General features: G+C 50.9%; 1 protein-coding gene across 1 annotated transcript; it reads left to right on the top strand.

Annotated features, from left to right (window-relative positions):
• The first annotated feature begins 14,405 nt into the window (after positions 1-14,405).
• Positions 14,406-16,943, top strand: Foxd2 (forkhead box D2). Its single transcript, XM_036179479.1, has one exon. It carries the CDS (start codon positions 14,428-14,430, stop codon positions 15,904-15,906), a length of 1,479 nt encoding a protein of 492 aa, XP_036035372.1. The 5' UTR covers positions 14,406-14,427; the 3' UTR covers positions 15,907-16,943.
• Positions 16,944-18,106: the final 1,163 nt, after the last annotated feature.

Here is an 18,106-nt window from a genome sequence, read left to right as displayed (position 1 = left end):
GTTCAGTGTTTTAATTTCCCTGTTCCTAACTATGTCTTTTGTCTTCACTTGTTCAGCTTCTGCCTACTGTTAAATCTCCTCTCTCTTTCCAATAGTACAGTTTTTTTCTCACAAGACCAAGTGTATGAGGAAATTCATCACTGTTTTTGCTGTATGTCTGCCTCCTGGGGGCAACTCTCCCAGATTTCTCTGTCCTCTGGCTCCAGTCTGGACTGATGGTTCTCCATGTCTGCTGTACAGATGTTGCTCCGGAATTTCTTTTCACTATCCCTTCATCTCTGTCCTGTGTTGCGTCTTCTGTGTCCTGGATTCCATATCTTCCTTTTTCTTTGTTTATTTCCTTGTTCCAGTAGAGGTAAATTGTTTTGGAAACCACATATCTGAAATTAAGATGATTATTTTAACATGAAAAGCTAAATATGCACTTTGACAGTGAGATAGTTGAGCCAAAGCTGTGTTTCTGTAGACTTTGACTGTGGGAGGGTTAGGGGATGAGAGAGTTGGAGGTACTTCCTCAATTTAGTATGTGTTACCTTCAAGGAAGCTGGGAAGGTAGCTCAGCATGCTGGTGAGTGTTTGGGCAGGCAGATGAACCATCGAGAACTCTTTATTTCTTTATTATTATTGTGTGTGTGTGTGTGATGTATATACATGAGTGCTATTGTGTGTGTGCCATGGTGTGTGCAAGTGGAGACAAGAGGACGATTTTTGGAAGTCATTTTTCTCCTTCCATCATAGGTTCTGGGGATCAAACTCAGGCCATCAGATTTGTGTGGCAAGCCCTTTACCCACTGAGCCCTGTTGCTCACTTGAGAAGGAGCTGGGAGGAAAGGCACTCAGACAGAGCTGCTTCCTGACCAAGGGGGACTTGGAATGTGGGGGAAGGTGGCTTTGTGCTTGGGATGGTGTCAAGCTAATGTGAGGGCCTGTAGATCCAGCTCAAGAAAGAAGCCAACACTGTCCTTGCACATGGAAAACTGAGTGCTTAGGGAAGTGACACTCTGGACAACAGCCTGACAATTGTGTTCACAGAAAAGTTCCTTCGGGCAATTGTCAGATCTCTGGATGTAATTTGGGTTTACCTAAGAAAGAGACTAATGAGCAAAACAGAGGGCCCTCCACTGGTGTGACTGGGTTATGTAAGCTCACCAAAGTACCTCTCTGGGAAATGCTAACATTATAGAGGATTTCACAAGATACAGGGGTTAATATGGTGGTATACTTTTAAATGAAAATAATCTCATGGCCTTCAAAACAACTAAAAACTTATTTAAACAAATAACTCTTAGTCTAGAAGAGAGTTAATATTACAGACTACTTAAAAATATATAAATTGAAAACCATACATTTACAAATGTGGACTTTTAAATCCCTAAGCCAAACTTATGCTCATAAACCATAAGCTATGTAAATGGTGTTAGAGAAGACCTGAGGCAAGACAGGGAGATCACTTAAAGAGCTATTACAGGAAAAAGATGCTTGGTACATGGAGAGAAAAGCAGATATACAAAGCCAGAAAGAATCGACCATTGCTAAGGTCTGGCTTGACTAATGTAGGGGGCTGCTAGGCTCAGTAGATCTACGAGCACAGCAGATAACCCCCTGCTCCAGAGGCAGCTCCTCAACTGCCCCCCACTGCTGTCAAACCACCAAGAAACTTATTTTCTAGAGACATATTATTGTTTCAGAATACAGAAGAAATGGAAGCTATCCCAGTTCAATTTATTTTATGAGGCTATGAAAGCTGAATAAAGTTGGGTGTGGTGGCACGTGCCTTTAATCCCAGCAGAGGCAGGTAGACCTCTATGAGTTCAAGGCTAGCTTGGTCTACAAAGTGAGTTCCAGAACAGCCAAGGCTACATAGAGAGCTCCTTCAGGGTGGGTGGGGCTCCACCCCAAACAAGCAAACAAACAAACAAACGAAGAAACAAAACAAAACCCCTAACAAAGATGATATAAACCCAAAGATATAGTCTAATCTCACATATAAGAGATACAAAATCCTCACAATAAAATACCAACAAATTCACTTAGAATTATTAGCTCCCTTTTACTGATATTTCTCATTTTATTTTTGTTATATTTGTGTGTGAGGGTGTGTTGTGGTATTGTGCATGAGTGCAGGTACCCAAAGATGGGGGAAGAGTTAGATCCCCTGGAGCTAAGGTTGTAAGGTGCTTGTGAGCCATCTGGTGAGGGTTCTGGGAATCAAACCCAGGGCCTCCAGAAGACTAGTACATGCTTTTTATCAGTGAGCCACCTCTCCAGCCCCTACTTTCTTTTTATCATCCCCTCTTTATAAATTATGGAATTAAAGTTTCTAAAAGTTAAGTCATTTACTCAGGTCAAGCCACAAAGTGACCGACTTGACTGATTCAGGACTGAACCCAGTTCTGCTTAACTCCAAAGCCAATCTCCTTGCTCCGAGGAAGAATTGGGTGGAAGTAAAAACTTGGATGGAGAGCCCAGCTGCCAGTAACATTCCTCATTTCTCCCCGAGACTCCTCCCCATTACTCACTCCCAGTTAGGAGCTTGAAAGGTGCCATTTCAAGCCAAGTGACAGGTCTTATAGTTCTCTTTTCTTGACTCATTTTCCATTTCTGTCCTCCTCCTCCAGGTTGCTTCCTCGACTTGTCCCCCGCCCCCTGTCTCCTTCCTCTCCCCCATCAAGTTTATGGGGACAAAGGCGCCACCTGTTGGTCATGTTGTATGTACTTATTTGAAGTAGGAAATCACTGGAATGAAGCCAGGATTCTCTTGGATGCCATACTAGCCTGAAGGGGACCAGGTCCTTGCCCCAGTCTGCAACCCACTTGTTTGGTGTGGAATAGGAAACTGGCTGTAGTTCCCATGTTCCCTGAGAATCCCACCCAGATCTCCAACTTCCTCTCCGTTTCCTCTTGGCAGCGCTTGGTAGCTGCTCCACTGCAGAGGAACTTGGAATGAGAGTGGGATGTATAGTTCTACCCTGTAAGAGGGAAACTGAGGAAAAGGTGCTGGGCTAAGGCAGAAACATGAGGTCTAGTTCCAGGTCGAACACCTAGCCAAGTCTTTCCCTTTCTCTGGTTTTCACAGCGATTCTTACTTCTCCCAGACTCTTAGACTGGGCCAGTTCTGTCCTGCTCCACAGCTGAGAGCCCAGGGAGAAATCCAACACTGTCCCAGCTCACAGACTATGGCAGCCAGTCACAGGGTGTGCCGGTGTGCCAAGTGCTTTACACGACAACACGGCTGTGAAGTAACCTGGTCACTCATTCACTTTGAGGCTGTCTACCTTCACCCCCTCCTAAGCTTCCTATGACAACAGGAAGAATGTACCTGTTCTCTCTGCCATGGTAAGTTGACCTTTGTAACTTCCAGGTGAGAGTTTTCTGCTCTATGCCAAATGAGGAGGGGGCTGGTGATATGGCTCAGTGGGTAAAAACAGGGGCAGTCCCCGTTTCTGAGATGGGAGGGGCTCAGGATGACTCAGGCTTCCTGGAGGAGCATGGCTCTGGGTCTGCTCTGGTTCCTGTGAAGCCTTCTCTTCCTCCATCCACTGGAAGCTTGGCCTAGAAAACTGCATGGGAAAAAAAGACTACTTTCAGGGCAGTCTAGACCAAGAGAAGGAAGAGCTAAAAGACAGGGAAAGGAACAGAGCAGAAAGAAAGCACAGGAGATTTTCAGTCCTAGTTAGACCTGCCCAATTCCCTGCCTGATGTCCTGCTAGGCACAGCCACTGGCATCCACCAGACCTAGCTATCTTCAGGACTCACAACCACCAATTATATTTTCAGGTTGGAGTCCCATAGGAAGTATCCTAAACCCACTCATAGATTTATTATTCTTGTGTTCTGCACACAAAGCCTCATTTATTAGAATGATACAATTGTCCCTTTAGAGTTGTTTTATTTTGTTGTTAGATATGTGATATATTCATGGGGCTTTAAAAGCATCCCACAGAAAGTCTTCCTTGAGGTTGGGAGATGCTCAGTGGGGAGAATGCTTGCCAAGTATTTTGGTTGTATACACAAACCAATGCAGAGATATATTATCCTTAAAAAAAAAAATCCACCACAGTTTTAATATCAGCACTCAGGAGGCAGAAGCAGGTAGATCTTTGTGAGGCTAGCCCTGAGCTATATAGCAAGCTCTAGGACAGTCAGGGCCACAGAGTGAGACTCTGTCTCAAAAATGAAACAAAAAACTCGAAACAACAACAACAAAACCAAAAACCAAAACCAAACTAAACCAAACCAAACAAAAAAACTACCACAATTGGAAGCATAAGTGTGTCTACTGTCCCATAATCCTTTTCACTCAACAATACATCCTGGAGCTCCTTTCGGGCTAATGCATGGGCTTCTTTACTCTGTGTTACACTGCATTCTCTCTGGTCTAGGGATTGCCAGCATTTGCTCACCCCACCACTTCCCTGATGGGCATTTATATTGTTTCTAGCCCTTTCAATCAGTGCCACAGGAGACCTTGTACATACTTCACAGCCATGTGCAGGCACACAAGCAGGAAGCAGAACTGACTTTCTACTCAGCCCTTGCCAGGGCACCACAGTTCCCATGCACTGGCTCTTTGAATGCCTCCTTTTATTTCTCAGAGGGACCCTTCCTGACCATGCACAGAATCTTTCGAACTTCACACCTCCCCTGCCAGAGCCTTCATCAGAGTCTACCACTAGCTCCCCTTGTCAGATATTTTGGCCTCTAGATCTGATAAGCTGGGGTACTTGCCTCCCCAACTCTGGGTTGGTCTATCCTCTGGCTGCCATTCTGTCCATAGTAATGGGTCCTCCCTTTCAGTCCATAGCCCTGGATCAAGTGGTAGATTTTTTTTTTCACCCTCATCTTTCAGGCCTCTCGGCTTCCAGACACACTTGCTTGTCCTGTGTCTCCAATTGTGCCTACTCTCCTATGACCATAGCATAAGTCCAGTTCACAGCCATTTGGGGATACCCTACCAGGAGGATGAGGCAGTCTCTTTTGGCAGGATCTGAGGGGCTTAGGGAGGGCAAAGTGATACTAGTAACATAGTTAGCCTTGCTTTGAATAGTAGCTGCCACATTCAGAGTTGTCGATGGGGCACAATCACTAAGTTATGATCTAGAGCCAGATTGTTTGGGATACATACTTTAACTTGTCACATGAGGAGACTGAGGCCTAGAAGAGGTAGGAACACCACTAAGCTCACACAGGAAGATAGAACAGTTCCAGATGTAAAGCCTGGGTCTCTTGTCTCAGGCTCCATTGTTCCCCCTTAGCTGCAGAGCAAACCAAAAGGAGGAGCATTGCATTCTCCTGAAAGGATGGAGCTGGCTGGCATCATCAAACATGCCACGTCTGGAGAGAGTGGTAAGGAACCTTGCTGAGACATCTTGATTTATGGTAGTCTCTAGTTTCAGTGCTGGGTCTCAGAAGTCTCTGAGGTGACTAGCTAGAAATTTCTTTGTTCCTAGTCCAGAGCTCAGCTACCTACTTTACAAGCAAGGGGATGGGAGCCTTGAGAGATTGTTACCTGAGAGTTATAGAGAGAGCATAATGTGATGACCTGAGCCCTTCCTGCTTTACTTGGAGGCCACTAATACACCTGCTCAGTGACTGTCAGCTTCTTCTTCAATAATGGGGAGCTCATACCCCCAAAATAAACATCATCTGAGACGCAGCATTTTCCTGGAATACTTTCCTTGTATTTCCTCTGTAACTCTGCTCTCGGTGAAACTGAACTCAATTGGCCGAAATTCAATACACCTTCACTTATCATAAGAGATCGCCCACCCACCATGTCTCTGGAAAGTGGAAAGTACATCTGGTTCCAGGCCCCCAATTCTGTTATTTTTATCAAGCTTCCGTCATTCTCTGTCAGACAGCATTTTCCACCTGGGAGCAAAGATGGCTTCTGGTAGCTCTAAGCTTTCCAGTCCAAAATGAGAAGAGTGTCCCAGGAGTCGTATTTCCCAGAGTCTCACAGAGTACATGTTCCCACGTCTTAGTAGTCACATAACTACATTAGAGATGGCTGGCTCAGGTTAGGTATACAGTCAGTGTAGTGGGTAGCCATTCCAGCTTTGATCTGGAGGTTCCAACCCCCACTGAGGCTTCGGTAATGGTCATGCCTACAAGGCGGGGCTGAGAGAGGACGTTGAAGACCCGAGTTCCGGATGCAGATGCCGGGGTTCTCTTGGTTCCAGGACCCTGGACGCTGGAGGTAGACCGAGCAGAGTTCTCCAGAGAACACCACCAGACTGTGTCACGCCTTTCCCAGACCCTGCAACCTATCCCTTCATTTGTAAGTTAACCCACAAAATAAACCTCCCTTTTAACTACGTGGAGTGGCCTTAATAATTTCACCAATAAGTCAGAGTGGCTGGCTCAGGTTAGGTATACAGTCGGAGCAGCTGGCTCAGGTTAGGTATACAGCAGGAGTGGCTGGCTCAGGTTAGGTATACAGTACGAGTGGTTTGCTCAGTTTAGGTATACAGTAAGAGCGGCTGTCTCAGGTTAGGTATACAGCAGGAGTGGCTGGCTCAGGTTAGGTATACAGTAGGAGCAGCTGGCTCAGCTTAGGCTATCTACTGCTTGACTGTCACTGGGCCTTGGATCGGCAATGCTATACTTGGACCCTGATAGGTTGCTAATCAGCTCCTGGAGCTAAGTGGGAAGTGAACAGAGTTGGATACACTCACTGGACCACACAGATCACAAATCAAACCAAAGCAAAACAAAACAGGGAGAGACTGAAGCAAAGGGCATAAATGAGAAGGCCAAAGACTGGGCCGAGGATCACGGCCAAGGGTTCCAGTCTCATTCAGGTAGAGCTGGAGTGATGTACCCGGACCTCTCTAGGCTGTTTCCCTCTGCTCGTTTCAGCTTAATTTCACTCAGAGAGGAGTCAGGGAGAAGACTCTTGGTTCCTGAGATCCCTTATTTTCCTGCACAGATCCTATGTGCAAAGGACATAAGGGCCAGTCTTGTTTCAACCACTGACAAAAGGATTCTAGTTCTAAAACCAGAAATTTTCCTAGAGTCTGTCCAGGGGAACCTATTTTTCTTCCCCTCAGGGATAGGTGATGGAGAGAACGTATCTATTCTCAAAACACACCTAATTCTACTTTTAGTCTAAGCTTGCTTTCTGGGGAGACCCAAGCAGAAGGAGAGATCAGCCACAAAATTCATTCTACCTTGAATTCATTATGCACATACGCAACACAATTAAATGCTTAGTGTGTGTTGGACTTTGTATCTGGAAGAGGGCAGAATTATTAATAATAACAATGCATGATATTTATGGAGCCCTTCTAAAGTTTGGGGCACTGGTCTAAGTGTACCTACACATTTTCTTATTTAGTACTCACAACAGCTCACTGAGGTAGGTACAGTCATTACCCTCTTTTCTAAAGAAGGAAAGGTAAGGACGAACACAATATAATTTTTGTTCTCAAGGAGCTCACAATCCACAAGAATAACTGGAAAGCACACCCAACAGCAGGGGGAGCTATAGCTTTGGGAGCACAGAGTGGGAGCCCCTCACAGTGTGGGAAGCCTAAAGTATTGTAGGGGAAGTGACTCAAAAAAAACCCACAAAAAACAAAAAAACAAAAATCAAAAAACAAAAACAAACAAACAAACAAAAAACCCAAGCAAACGAAAAAGAAAAGAAAAGAAAAAAAAAAAAGGTGACGTTTAAAATAGACTAAAAAGGATCAGGAAGAATGAGTCAGGCTGAAGGTGAACAGGGAGAGTCAGTCAGGTTAGGTAAAGAGCAGGGCTTGGAACTCAGGCTGGATAAGTAGGCAGCACCGGGCTGTGGTATCCTTTGCCTGGACACAAGCATGCCTCTCTGTGAATGAATCATGCAAATGTTCAGGCAGTTGGGCAGGCATCCCTGCGGTCTCAGGCAAATCAGCTATAAGTCACACTTCCCTTTCTGCACCAGGAGCCCACCTCGGTCCACCTGAGGGTGGATCAGCAGGAAAGATCTGAGCCCCTTCCTTCCATGGGCAAAAGAAGCCATGGTTGACGGGAGAGGGTGATGTTTATCTAGGCTGAAGCTGTTCTCCATTCACTTGCTCACATAAAACATTCAGCCAAATCCCGAATATTGGCACTCTTCAAAGCAATTCATTCTGGTCTGTGGCTGGGGGGCTGGGACAGGGATTCTGATGTCCCAGCATAACTGCCCTGTCTGCTTTCTTATGGTCCTATTCTGGAGCAGCGGGCCCCCTCCCCAGTTCCCTCTTCATTTCCTGTTTCCTGTGCCCCCAAATCCCCTTCTAGGTTCCCCATCAGAACATCCCCTTCTCCACACTCTGCTTCTCCTTCGGGTGGGAGGGAGAGAGCACTACCCTGGGGAATTTAGTAATAAGCTTCTAGTTCCCACCTCTACTGTCAATCTGCGGTGTGACTCTCAAGACATGCACATGCGTCCATCTCTGCGTTTCCATTTCCCTGCATTATGAGAAATGAGCTTTGAAAAAGTCTACAGTACACAGGGAAATTCAGAACATGACACATTTTGTGACAGACGACCCACCAAAAATTGCTGAGGGTGGGAGATACAGTTATTAGCACTCCTCACAGGCCCACAGGAAACTTGGTGCAAACAACTTGTCTCTAAACGCATTGTGGATACAGGTCCTTAGAAGCCTGAGAAATCACTACTTTTAAAATCTCACCACGGGGTTCCCACCAACAGAGAAACTCAGCTGCTCCCTTCACCTGCGTAACACCATATTACTTTTGGGGTACATGCAATTATTTTCTAGTATTATCTCTTTTTCTTTAATAAGTATATGTTACCTCACAATAATAAACACATTGACAACAGGGGGAAAAAAAGAAAAACTCACTGTCTCGTTTTAGACTTCAGTCTTCCTTTACCGAGGGCGGGGTGGGGGTGGGGGTGGGCACACAGCATGTCACTCAAGGGGTGGGAGTGGAGTGGATTAACAGTCTCTTTGAAAATGGGTGGGGCAGGAAGCAGGTGGATTCCCGCTGTGATGAGCAGGGCTGGAGTTGAGCGTCCAGGCCTTAGTTAGGTTTTGAAGAGCTCAGAGCGGGAAGAAGGGAGGATGGGCTTGATTCTGGGAAGGCTTCTCTCAGGAGGTTCGGAGGGATTTGAAGCAAGCCGATAATAGGTTGGGAAAGGCAGCCAAGGTGAGTAAAACGTAGAGTCCAGCGGTTCCAAATTTCTGGACGAATGCCAAAGTAGTGTTTGGGGGTGGGGTGAGAACATGGCGGTCTGGTCTCAACCTAGAATGCAGTTCCTGACTCTGCGTGGATGCGACGCTCCTCCAGAGGTCGCTGTTCTCCAGGAATCCATCGTAGCCTCTGAGCACCTAGGCCTGGGCTTGGATGATCCCTCATTCACTTTCCTCTGGGTTTAAGAGACTCCGCGAACACCCCCACGAGTCTGGGAGTTCTGCAGTATTTCCCTGCCCGTGCGAGGACCTACCACTTCACCAATCACTCGCCAAGGTGAAATGTAACGACGCATAGGGGGACTGAGCTCCCACGGCTGGGCACAGTTCCCTTCTGTTTTACCCGAATTTACGACGCTAGAAGAGCGTTCCATTCCCGGAGTGCGGCTCTTCTAGCTACAGTGTGTAACTGGTAGGAAGGAGGTCGTGGGCCGGTGCCCACCAGGGTCTATGGCAGCCCTGTAGCTTTCCGCAGTCCGGCGTCTCCCAGATTCCTATCTAGATTCTCTCTAGATCTGCAAGCTAGCACACAGCCCTTTCCTCTGAGGTCGAGCCCCTAGTCCCAGAGCTGGTCTCTGCTCGAACAGATTGTAGAGAAACGCTGTAAGCTTGAATAACCAGTCTTCTGGGGAAGTCCCAGGTCACTCTGGCCCTGTGAACACTGTATGAGGTCGGTAGTGGAAGTCTCTAAGGGGACTGCCGTTCTGGGACATTTTGGGCCACACTTGAGCAAGTTAGCCGAGGGAAAAGACACATACCCGGACAGATAAACACACCCTCGGACCTAGGGTCCATAGAATCCACCAGGGAAAGTGCAGACCTGGGGCATACACTCCAGCACACCTGGAAGTGTCCCCACTTACTGGCCTACCGCATCCCAGCTCTATTTAATCCAGTCGGTAAATTAAGCAGACGCCTCCGCTCAATAGCGGTGCTGCTATTTTTACCCCCTGGAGCTTGCAACCCTCTTCCCACGAACAGGAGCCATAGTTTGCTCTGGTCTCAACCACCGCGGCAGAGTAAGTCATAGGTGCTTAAGCAAGCCTCCCACTACTTTGCCTGAGAATGGATGGCTCAGGGGAAACATTGGCCAGGAGTAATGGAATATGGTGACTTTGTTACCCTGAGCTGTGGGCTAGAGCGGAGGCGCCTAGGGTTGGGCTGCTGGGCTGCTGAAATCTTGGTGCACACACTGGAGCCCAGCCATCTGTCACCTCTCCTTCAAGTCCATCTCTGCTGTCACAGGAGTCTTTGCCTCCAAAGCCAGCCAAAGGAAATTTAGATTCCAAAGCAGGTTTAGAGCCCCTGGAGCTGTAGGTGAACAATTCTCTCGATCTGGATCTCAAAACGGGGTTGTGGCCTCTTGGAGAGGAGGAGGGGGCTAGCATCGGCTTTGCAGCTTTCCCCAAGGTTAGCCGGTTGGTAAATAAGTTTGTGGAAGTGCATGGACATGGTACACCCTGTTCAGCTCCAGTCTCTTCCCACAGCCTATTAGTGGCCGGGGCAGGCCAAGGCACTCTTAGAGCTCCAAACCCAAAGGCTGCAGGCTATGTTCTTTTTTCTTTTTTTGCCAGAGCTGAGGACCGAACCCAGGGCCTTGGGCAAGCACTCTACCGCTGAGCTAAATCCCCAACCCCCCCCCCCCCCCATGTTCTTTAGCTGTTTCGTCATTGATTTAATTATATCCATACAATCTCAGGAGAGCTCTCCTCTCCCAGATCCAAAGAGAATGGCTTCTCTGTAGGACCTGGTGCAGAGAGGGTGCAGAGATAGATGGCTTAGAAGCCAGTGGGAGAGCAACGCATACTTCACAACAAACCAACTCCTGGCCGGTTATAAAAGCATCATGGAATGAAAGACCCTGCCTAGATACACCATCTACTTAGGAGCTACTTCTCAGTTGTTCCAGGCTGCTCAAGCTGGGCAGGTGGCAGTGAGGCAGATGTTGTCTTCTAGGGCTTAACTAGAGAGATGTTGTTGTCAAGACTCACTCCCTGTCCCAGCTTTTGGGCCATGCGCAGATATTTGCCTAGAGAACAGCAAATTCCCAAAAGGTGAAGCCACCACTGTGTGACAGGCTGAGTCTGAAGGTGGGAAAGGCAGGGGCCACTAAATTCCAGGGTTGCCCTTCTCCCAGCCTCCAGTGCCTCTGCTCTGGGCAATGTTGAAAATAAACTGGCTCAGAGCCTCAAAAGGGATAAAAGGCCACCAGAAACATCTCCCTAGGCAAGGGGCAAGGTCTGGAAAGCAGCTACTAGGATTAATAGAAGAGTTCTGGGATGGGTGGGCTATCATGTAGAATATCTCAAAAAACCTGCCAAGCCACATCCCACCCTGGCCCTTTCTTTCCACACTTGTTAAAGTGTTCGTGGAGTTTGGATGATTTCTTAAGGTGGTGCCCCACTGCTGCCCAGCAGGACAGAAGCTGGGGGGGGGGTCTTGACTGCTTTCCCCCAGCTTGACCTTCAGTCTCAGGGCAAGGGTGCAGCAGCTGGCCAGCAGCAATGGCTGGTAGTGTCTTGCACGAAGCCTTTTAAAGGAGATCTGGGTAACAAGGGTGTTAGCCAGTCCCACCCTGAGGCTGAACATGTAGCTTGAGTCTGAAATATCAGGAGAGCACTGGCAACACAGGAGGTTATTTATGTGTTTGCCATTTTTGAAGTAAAGGGGAAACCAACTAGCCAACTCGGTTTTCTCTTTCTTTATTGGAATACTAGCTGGGTATCCCTGGGTAGAGATGAGTCCTAGCTGGGTAGGAGTAAGGATATTGGTTAGTGGTGTAGAGTATCTGAGTGGGATCCTGAGGGAGGGAGGGAGGGAGAAAGGGAGGGAGGGAACTAACTTGAAGTATGTGTGTGGTTGCCAGAACATTCCAATTCCAGGGTCCCTAGTCTTTGTTCAACTTTTATCCCTGTTTTGAGAGCTGGGCCTTGTCTGTTTTCCAGGAATACTTTGTTTATGCAAATCCAGCACACTGAGTGGGTCCTCTTGGTCAGAGGTCCCAGAGGGGGCTTGGAGAATTTGTTCTCAAAAGGTAAGATGCTATCTCCACCTTCATCGATGCAGAGTGCTGTTAGGTAAAGGGTTCACCCACCTTTAAGTGCATTTTCTTGCATTCTGTCCACCTAGGCTGCAAATTTTGTCCCCATAGCCTCAGCTCTTACCCACTCGAGTGTGTGTGTGTGTGTGTGTGTGTGTGTGTGTGTGTGTGTGTGTGTGACAGTTCAGCACAATGTTTGGAGACTTACCGTGGTACTAATAAATAGTCCCCAGTTGGGCCAGGGCTTGAGAACCAGGTGGGAGACCACATTTTCCCAGACTCCCTTCTCTCCCAGAGAATAGAGCAGCCTAAAATCCACATAGTCACTGGTCTATAATGGCTACTTTTGCATACTGGTCACAAGGCAAATTCATCTTGTTTTATTTATTTACTCAATTCTGGGACAGGGTCTCATTCTGTAGCTCAGACTGGCCTGGAACTTGAAGCAAACATCCTGCCTCAGCATTCTGAGTACTAGGGTTACCTATGGAAGGGGTTACCACTATGTCAGGCTTGAGGTAGGTGTTCTAAGTTTTACTTTAGAGGAAGAAACAGGCAAAGAAGTTAAGAAAATTAGCCAGGTGATACAAGGGGTAACTGGTGAAGCCAAAATTGGGGTCCTAGCAGTTTAACGCCTCTGGGCCTGCTCTTAACTGTGGTACAAACCAGGAAAGTTAGACTCTGAAGGGAAAGTGCCTAATGAGGGTCACAGAGACTTTGGATTATGGGGCGCAGTAGGGACTGAAGCCTCTTATGCCAGAGCCTTGGCCACTGCGCGGCGCTGTTGGGGCAACAGCCAGCCCTCTGCCCAGTTCTTATCTTCACCTCATCCAATCCCTTCCAGCCCCCCCATCCCCCGAGGTTGAAATAGGCTTACTATAAACTGGAGCGATTGTTTCTGGGTCCCTGAGGGAGAATAGGGAAGAGGCCTAACAAGATGGGCAGGAATCCGGTTTGTAGAAAGCGCACACTGGACCAACTTTCTGTGCAAAAGGTCCCAAGATAAAAAGGCAACACTAGCCCAGGGCTGAGGTTAAATTTCATTGCGGGGAGGTCTCTGTAGGAGCTCTGTTGTAAGACCTCTCTAAATCCAGAAAGTAAGAGCGGGATTGTCAGACTCGGGGACAAACATCCAGGCAAACGCAGTTTCTGCAGGAAATGAAGACAGATTCACAGAAGTCAAGAGAGATGATTACAAAGATTGAGATGCTAAGAAGGAAAATCGAGCCAGGCAAACCGGAGTTAAGGGCTATAGACGTGTCGGGAATGCGGCGTATGCGGAGACCAGTCCCTAAAGGGAGCAGGAGCAGGCAATGCTCTCCTTGGGTTTTCCCGGGGATAGCGGCAGAGCCGGGGCCTTGGAGGGGAAAGAGGACCACAGCAGAAATTTCTCACCTCTCTGAGTCGGATCTGCCAAGTTTGCTCCTCCGGATCACTCTCTCCTCCAGCCTGCTGGAAACCCCTGGGACTCTAGAAGGTCCTTATCCTGCGGCGTCTGTCTGGGCGTCTCGGCTCACTCGCGATCCGTCGGCGCTTCTGCCCGGGTGGCCTGGACGCCGCCTTGGGGAGATGAGAGGAGGAGGTCTGTAGTCACCGCCACCAGCTGCAGCTGCGCCTGCTTATGCCTTTGACTCCCAGCGGCGGAGAGCACTGAAGGCTGTGGCTCCAGGGGACCAGGGGTTTGCGGGAGCTACGAAGAGAAGGATGACCCGCCTCCAGCCACGGGAGTCTAGCTCCCGCCACCGCGGCAGTTTGTTCCCGCCGGGCTAGGGTGCGGAGGACCTCTGCCCGCCCCCTTCCTCCCCGCCCCACCCTGCCCAGGGAGCTCCGCCCCGGGCCCACGGTTCTTCCGCCTTAGGCGGCCACCAGGCGGGAGGGACTAATCCCCTGAAGCCCCACTTCTGTCCTTAGGGGCCCAGGGGCCCAGATTCGACCGGGTAACGGGTGGCTTCACCGTTCTCCTCTTGTGCCCTGCATACTGGTCCCGGGGCAGCACGGGTTGGGTGCGCCCTGCAGGGTGAGAGTCGTGGAGTCTCAACACCAGGGGGCGCTGAGGAGCTGGGGGACACCCCTCCCTGTCCGCCTCGGTCCCCCGCCCCCTCCCCGCCCGCGCGCAAAACACACTCCACCGAGAGGCAGCGCGGCGGAGCCGGAGCCGCGGCCCGAGCGGAGCCGGAGAGCGGCGGCGGCGGCACCATGACCCTGGGCAGCTGCTGCTGCGAGATCATGTCCTCCGAGAGCTCCCCGGCCGCGCTGTCTGAGCCAGACGCAGACATAGACGTGGTGGGCGGCGGCAGCGGTGGGGGGGAGCTCACAGCCCGCTCCGGGCTCCGCGCCCCCCGGGACGTGCTCCCGCACGGCCACGAGCCTCCCCCGGAGGAAGCCGAGGCGGACGTAGCCGAGGACGAGGAGGAGTCAGGAGGTTGTTCGGACTGCGAGCCCCGCGCTCTAGCGCCCCGGGGGGCGGCGGCCGCAGCGGGAAGCCCGGGGCCCGGCGTGCAGGCAGCCCGCGGCGCAGCGGGGCCAGGGCCGGGACCCGGGCCGCCGTCGGGGGGCGCGGCAACGCGGAGCCCGTTGGTGAAACCACCGTATTCGTACATCGCGCTCATCACCATGGCCATCCTGCAGAGCCCCAAGAAGCGCCTGACGCTGAGCGAGATCTGCGAGTTCATCAGCGGCCGCTTCCCCTACTACCGGGAGAAGTTCCCCGCCTGGCAGAACAGCATCCGCCACAACCTCTCCCTCAACGACTGCTTCGTTAAGATCCCCCGCGAGCCGGGCAACCCGGGCAAGGGCAACTACTGGACGCTCGACCCGGAGTCGGCCGACATGTTCGACAACGGCAGCTTCCTGAGACGCCGCAAGCGCTTCAAGCGGCAGCCGCTGCCGCCGCCGCATCCACACCCGCATCCTCACCCGGAGCTGCTACTGCGTGGCGGGGCTGCCGCGGCCGGGGACCCTGGCGCCTTCCTCCCGGGTTTCGCCGCTTACGGCGCCTACGGCTATGGCTACGGGCTGGCACTCCCGGCCTATGGCGCACCCCCACCGGGCCCGGCCCCACACCCGCATCCACACCCGCACGCCTTCGCCTTTGCCGCCACCGCGCCTTGCCAGCTGTCAGTTCCCCCGGGCCGCGCCGCTGCGCCTCCACCCGGACCTCCGACGGCCTCGGTGTTCGCCGGCGCGGCCTCGGCACCGGCCCCTGCTCCTGCCCCGGGATCTGGCCCAGGCCCCGCAGGGCTGCCCGCCTTCCTAGGCGCAGAGCTGGGCTGCGCCAAGGCTTTCTACCCCGCGTCCCTGAGTCCTCCCGCAGCTGGCACAGCAGCCAGCCTGTCCACTGCACTTCTGCGCCAGGGCCTCAAGACGGACGCCGGCGGTGGTGCGGGTGGCGGGGGAGCAGGGGCAGGCCAGAGGCCTTCCTTCTCTATAGACCACATCATGGGCCACGGTGGTGGCGGTGCCGCACCCCCGGGCAGCGGCGAAGGTTCCCCGGGATCGCCATTCGCGGCAGCCGCGGGTCCTGGGGGTCAAGCCCAAGTCTTGGCCATGCTGACTGCCCCGGCCCTGGCTCCAGTGGCGGGCCATATCCGCCTCTCGCACCCGGGGGACGCGCTCCTGTCTTCGGGGCCCTCGTTTGCCAGCAAAGTCGCCGGCCTCAGTGGCTGCCACTTTTGACCGCAGCGGGCTCGGGGCCAGTTAGGCCCTTACTCCTTAACCTCTCTGGGGAGCTCGGCCGGTCCCAGCGGAATTCAGGGAGTCTATTTATGAAGAGTCTCCAGACCTAGGCCGGCCTGCGTGATCAGGCACTTCAAGCTCCACTCTCAGAATGTCATGGACAGTTGGGACGAAGCGGGCTTCGGCGGCTCTGGGCGAGGCCCAGGTCTACGCAATAGGTTTAAAGCGAAGGTCCCTTTTCTGTTTGAGCAGCAGGAACCTTCGCATTGTCTTGCCTCTGCATCTCTCACGGTCGGAGAAGAATGCTTTGGCGGAGATATACTTGTCGGTGGATGGATCCCGCCAGAAACACCTATGGCTTGAAAAGTCCCCTGCCCCCCCCCATTCCATCCTTAACTTTGAGACCCCTCTTATTCAATATTATAATTTAAAGACATCTGTTATTTGCTTTGTGCTTAAGAGAAAAATTCAAAAAAAATTTGTTCCTTTTGCTATTCTTCAAGGAAGCGGGTTTGCTGTAAGCCTAAGGCAGTGTCTACACAGTCGGGAAGCTAGGAGGAAAAGTGAAACGCGGTCTCCATAGTCCTTGAAGAAGCTGCAGAGTCCATCCCCCGCCCCCGAAGAAAATGTCCCCCTCCTCTGGTGTTTGGTTGCTTTTTAAGGAGTTCCCTCTGGCCTTTGCCGTGGTCCCATAGGCCCAGCCATGCAGAGCTAGCAGCCCTCTAGGCCTTCTGCTCTGCCCCAGGCCCTGTGATATTTATTGTAGTTGAAGGCAATGAAATTGGGTGGGAGAAGAGGTCCTGGAGAGGTGGGAATTGGGTGGGCAAGGGCACAGAGCTGTGGCAGGGGGTCTTATAGTTATGTGTAAATATCTGTACAGTGGGCTGTCCCTGCATTCTCTGTCCACTGGTGAGCTTTGATTTAGACTTCTCCACTTAGTGGAGACTCTGTGAAATTGTCTGATGGTCTGTGTGGAAGTAAAGAAAACTGTCTCCCTCTCCCTCTTCATTGGTGTCAATTGAATAAATGTATGTGAACTTAGCAGTCGCCAGCTCAGCCTGCTTGCCTGTACTCCCTTGTCCTTGTTAGGGCACTTACACAAGACCTCAGCCTCCCCAGAGAGGGAGAGGGAGCTAGTCAGATGGCGGCGGCGGGGAGCTCTGCTTCTGCTGGGGCCAGGTCTCTGGAAGCCTCTGACCACACCAGTACTTTCGTTTTCACTCTGGTACAAGGCAGGGCAAAAGCCTGGGGCAGGGCAGAGGGGTTCTGTCCTGTCTCACCAGAGGAGTCTCAGCCTCCTTCTAGTTCAGATTTGAGTGTGGCCTGGGCAGACTGGAGTGCTCAGTACTGGAGCACTATGGTCACTGAGTACAGCAACTCTGTGTCTCTTGGAGCATATTTTGTATGCCTCTGTGTTTCTGTGTGTGCAGGGGCCTTTTATGGAGCTCTTGGTGGTTTGTTTTTGTGTTTGTCTTGGTCGTCCTGTGTATTTCAGGGATGTCTGTGCTTTTATTTCTGTGTGTGTCCACGAATATCTGCTAGGACTATCAGTCACTGTCTGTCTTTAATAGAAGAGCATTTCTTTTTGCCCCCTGGAGGGCCCTTAGAACCCCCACTCCCACACACGTTTGACAGTGGAAGGCTTTATTTAGGGACTCTCCAAATTGAATTAGAAACCTCACCCAGCTTGAGTGAGCTAGAGGATCAACTGATCAACTAAAGAGTGAGTGGGGGTTCACTCTGCAAGGGCAAAGGCCTTGGTTCCCAGAGCCGTGTTCATAGACGGAAGCTACAGCCTGAGCACAAATCTTCTCCTCTGGTTAAGACCATCCATAGTGCACTGGACCTGCAGCCCTCTGCCTTGTGCGTGGGATTCCCAATAGCCAGATTAGCAAACAGCAGGGGTGAGGGCAATACTTTGAGTGGGGCAAAGATGGTTACTCCCTTTTCAGTACATCCCTCTGAGATCATAGGAGAGATGTATGGAAGGGCAGGAAGAGAAAGTTCATTCAGCCTCTACAGGAAACTCACTCAAGTCAGGACAAGGGCTGGAAGGCAAATGACAGAGAGAGAAGAAGACGATGTCAGAGGCCCAGATGGGAAGAACTCGAGGGTCCTTAGCATCCCACAGCTGGCGATGGCTGAAGAAGAAGATGTAAGAAAGAAGTCCTGCATTAGGATGGGAGTAGAGAGAGTGCTG

The sequence above is a fragment of the Onychomys torridus genome, chromosome 2 (genome assembly GCF_903995425.1).
Source record: "Onychomys torridus chromosome 2, mOncTor1.1, whole genome shotgun sequence".
NCBI lineage: Eukaryota > Metazoa > Chordata > Mammalia > Rodentia > Cricetidae > Onychomys > Onychomys torridus.
This window is presented reverse-complemented; position numbering and strand designations above follow the sequence as displayed.